This window comes from Gossypium arboreum, chromosome 12 (assembly GCF_025698485.1).
Source record: "Gossypium arboreum isolate Shixiya-1 chromosome 12, ASM2569848v2, whole genome shotgun sequence".
In the NCBI taxonomy this organism is placed as follows: domain Eukaryota; kingdom Viridiplantae; phylum Streptophyta; class Magnoliopsida; order Malvales; family Malvaceae; genus Gossypium; species Gossypium arboreum.
In genome coordinates, this window is record NC_069081.1 from 17,680,171 (window position 1) to 17,684,127 (window position 3,957).

Consider the following 3,957-nt stretch of genomic DNA (forward strand, 5'->3'; position numbering starts at 1 on the left):
TTTTGAAGGAGTTGTGTCATAATGAAGAAAGAGGCAAATATACAACACTTTTAATGCTGTAAAGCTCGAGCCTTAAGAAAACAAAAAAGTAGTGAAATGTTGCCACGTGTTGGTAAACCAAGACTTAGTAATTATATATCCTTTCTATGTATTTGCCAAGAATAGACTATTGACTAATGAGGAAAGAAGTAGAAGTGGGATGATGGATTATGCTTCATGTCAAGTTTGTGGTTATTGCATGGAAATTATAGTTCATGCCATTCGAGACTGTGATATGGCTAGAGGTGTGTAGGTAAGGATTATACCCAAAAAGGGCAATTGGCATCGTCTTCTCCTTGCATTTGCAAGACTACTTTGTGGGAAAAATTGATAATAGGTTTGAACTATACTTCAATGGAGTTCTTGGTTCACGGTCCTAGCCTGGAAGCTTTAGAAAAGAAGGAAAGAAGTTTCTGGGAAACCATTGTATCTCGATTATGGTGCTGGGCAAAAAGTATTGAAGATAATATACGTCTTTTGTCCGAATGTAATGCGAATAATATGAAGGTGCCTCGATGGTAGCCGCCCCCGGCTGCATGGTGCAAAGTTAATATAGATGGCTACTAACACAAGCTTATCGTTAAACCAAAAACTCTTTATCCATTTTAAAATAGATTTGATTGATGGATCTACTATAATATTTGAATTAACCTGAATGTATTCTCCATCCTCGAATAAGTACAAGAATGATACAAAATTCCATTTAAGTAATTACTTAAAGATAATCAAACAGTTTCAATTTAGATTAAATACTATGACTTGGTGTTTTTTCAATAGTTAATTAATTTCGATGAGTAAAGCTTGCGATGAATGGAACCTCCAACAAGTTTCCATTTTCATTGATCAGCTCAAACACACAAACGTCTCCCACCTCCAATTCATTGTCGATCGCAAATTGTCCCCAACTGTTACTCTTAAACTCTGCTTTTCTACCTTTATTCCCTGCTCTTCTTTCGTACTCAACAGTCCAAGTCCTCCCATCTTCAATTCTCAGAATCATTTCTCCGCTTTTCTTCAAATATCGCTTGCCAAATTCCTCTGCTATATGCTGTGCCGATAATAAGATAGTTTCATTTCTAGAATTGAATTATATAAATGGAATGAAGAGATGATTCAACAGAAATCTCACCAGAGAAATACAAGAACCAAAATATGATGGGTGTATCACAACACTAAAAGGAGGGATTTGAAGTTCTAAAAGCACCACCTCCTATACAAGCTCTTTGTTTCTGGTGTACAGGGTCAGGTTTCAGACATCTCCGGGCACCTGACTTCCTTCCACTATCATTTTCTGCAAAATATTTGAGTTCACCTGTTAAGATTGAAATGGTCAAAACAATAGCTGTGGAAGCATAGCATTATATTTATCAAACTCAAAAAAAAACTTTTCGATCAAAACGATCACCTCCAAGTTGTTCTGTTATATATTTAAGTTCTTCTATTATGTTTCCACTTGGGCTGGTTCAAGTCATCTTACAAGGCTGAATACTCCGGGATGTCAACTTCTTCTTTGTTTCCTGGTCTAGTGGAGAGTCATCCAAGGTTTCGATGTACGAGTCTGTTAGGTCTTTAGATTCTCCAGAGCTGGAGACACATAGACTTTGTTGACAATCAGGTTCAGCATAACTGACCAAGCTCCTAGTATTAACTTGATTGTCTATGCTCTCGAAACTTGAATCAATGATGAATAATAAGTTCTACTTACCCAGTGAATAGCAAGCTTTGCTTGTATTTTTGACAAGCAAGTTGATGACCACTTTCATTAAGATTTCAGGATGTTTAATTAGCTCAAAAACACAAACATCACAGACATTAAGTTGATTATCTTGCACAAATTCCCGCCAGCCACCATAGAGGTATGCATTCCTATATTTTTTGGATTACTATAGTACTTGTGTTGAAAAATGACCAACCATGTTGCTATTACGTTTTTGTTAAAGTGCATGCTGCTATGATGATTTTGTTGAGTGCATACAACTTGTATGCATGCTACAACAATTGTACATACTGTAGTAACATATTTTTTTTTTGTTTTAGTTGCAATGTAATTTAGTTTGGTTGAAAATGAACTTAGTTGTTGATGTTTTGATGGGTTTAGGTGATGATTTAGTTGATAAGTCAACTTAACCCATGTGTACAAGCAATGTTTTAATAGTCCTAATGTTGATTAGTGGGGTTAGTTGAATATTCGGTGATGTATTTTGACTATAAATGTTTTGTTTTCATATTGAAGGAGTAAGCAGATCGGTTTCGAGTAAGTTGAATGCTTCCTTGCTGCACGTTTGTGAGCAAGTAAATTGTTCTTTGTTTCTTCCTACTTTTTCAATATCTTACTCTCTTCTTTTGTTGCTGTCAAAACCCCAACAACTTTACATGCCAAGTTCTTCCAGTGGAATTGCATAAGGCTAGATTACATCTGTTCATTGTCAAAATTTTCCTAGTAAAGGTCGATGGTATAAACTGGAATTCAAGAAGACAATAGAAACCAAGAATAGACTGCAAAAGTTTTTTTTTTTTAAGCTACTTGGAGTCAGCAAAATGATGATTTAGAGAATAGCAATACCCAGGTTCTAGTTTTAAAAGTTACCATTTTGTATGTATTGCGAATGTATGACAGTCGCATGACTACCATAAAAGCTTGTTTGTCATTACTTTTATAAGCACTAGTTATATGATTAGCGTGAGCCTTTTCAATGGCTGTCAGCCGTTGCATACAATTGAGCCTCAGTTTTCACACTTTACTGAGATGTAATTACCAAAAAGAAAAAAATGACATGAGCATCTCAATTTACAAGGGAGCACTCTTGTAAAATATTAATTGATATCTAAGGGAGCTAACGTATTTGACTTCTGTTAAAAGATGGCTTTCATGCAGGCCATTCAAGTCAAGCCATGCAAGTTGCAGCTGAAGAACATGATGTTGTTTTGTTGATTATTTGATGTTTTATTACTTAGTTACATTTGAACTAAGTTTTTAATGTATTTGTTGTAATTTAGTGCTGATGGATGTGATAAATTAGCTTAATCAAATGTGCAAGAAAAGTTTTATAAGTTTCATGACTTTGATTGTAAAGTTAGGTGTGTTTAGGTAACTTTTTTTTTCAGTCAAGCTAATAACTTGATATATGTAATGAGATGTTTTCAGCAATATTATTATGAACCATTCATCAAAATTCTCTTCTTGTTTTGGTTCTTATTGAGCAATCTATTTTTGTTAAAATTCAAGCCCGATTTTCTTTATTTATTCAGCAATTTACAATTGCTTTTAGCATAAGACTTTGCTATGATTTCTTAATTTTGTTTCTTAACTCCTATAATTGGTATTGAAGGCCAACTTCTTAGAGGACCTTTCTCTTTTCTACTCTTAAAAACACAATGTCTTCATTAGGTTTCTCTCCAGCACCACTATCAATGTTTAATGGTGAAGGCTATCACATTTGGGTAGTGAAAATAAAGACTTACCTACAAGCATTTGACCTGTGGGAGGTTGTCAATGCTGATTTTGAACCACCATCCTTGAGAGCTAACCCCATGGTAGCTCAGATCAAGCAACACTCTGATGATAGAGCCAAGAGGTACAAAGCAATGTCTTGCATCCAAAACAGTGTGTCAGACTTGATTTTCACAAGGATTATGCCTGTGAGACTCCAAATTAGGCTTGGGACAAGCTTAAAGAAGAGTTTTAAGACACTGAAAAAATAAGACAGCAACAACTCTTAAACTTAAGGAGGGACTTTGAAAACTTAAAGATGAAGGAGTTAGAGACAGTTAAGCATTATTCAAATAGGACCATGGCTATTGTAAATAGCATCAGAATACTTGGGGACAAATTCAGTGAAGCTAGAATAATGGAAAATGTTATTTCAACCTTACCTGAAAGATAAGAAGCCAAAATATCTTCCTTAGAAGACTCGAGAG

General features: G+C 35.0%; 1 protein-coding gene across 1 annotated transcript; it reads right to left on the reverse strand.

Moving 5' to 3' along the window:
- Positions 1-820: 820 nt before the first annotated feature.
- Positions 821-3,572, reverse strand: LOC108477959 (uncharacterized). The gene is made up of 4 exons (XM_017780418.1): positions 3,502-3,572; positions 1,517-1,623; positions 1,278-1,351; positions 821-1,087 (listed from the first exon to the last, which is right to left on the reverse strand). Exons 1-4 carry the CDS (start codon positions 3,570-3,572, stop codon positions 821-823), a joined length of 519 nt encoding a protein of 172 aa, XP_017635907.1.
- Positions 3,573-3,957: the final 385 nt, after the last annotated feature.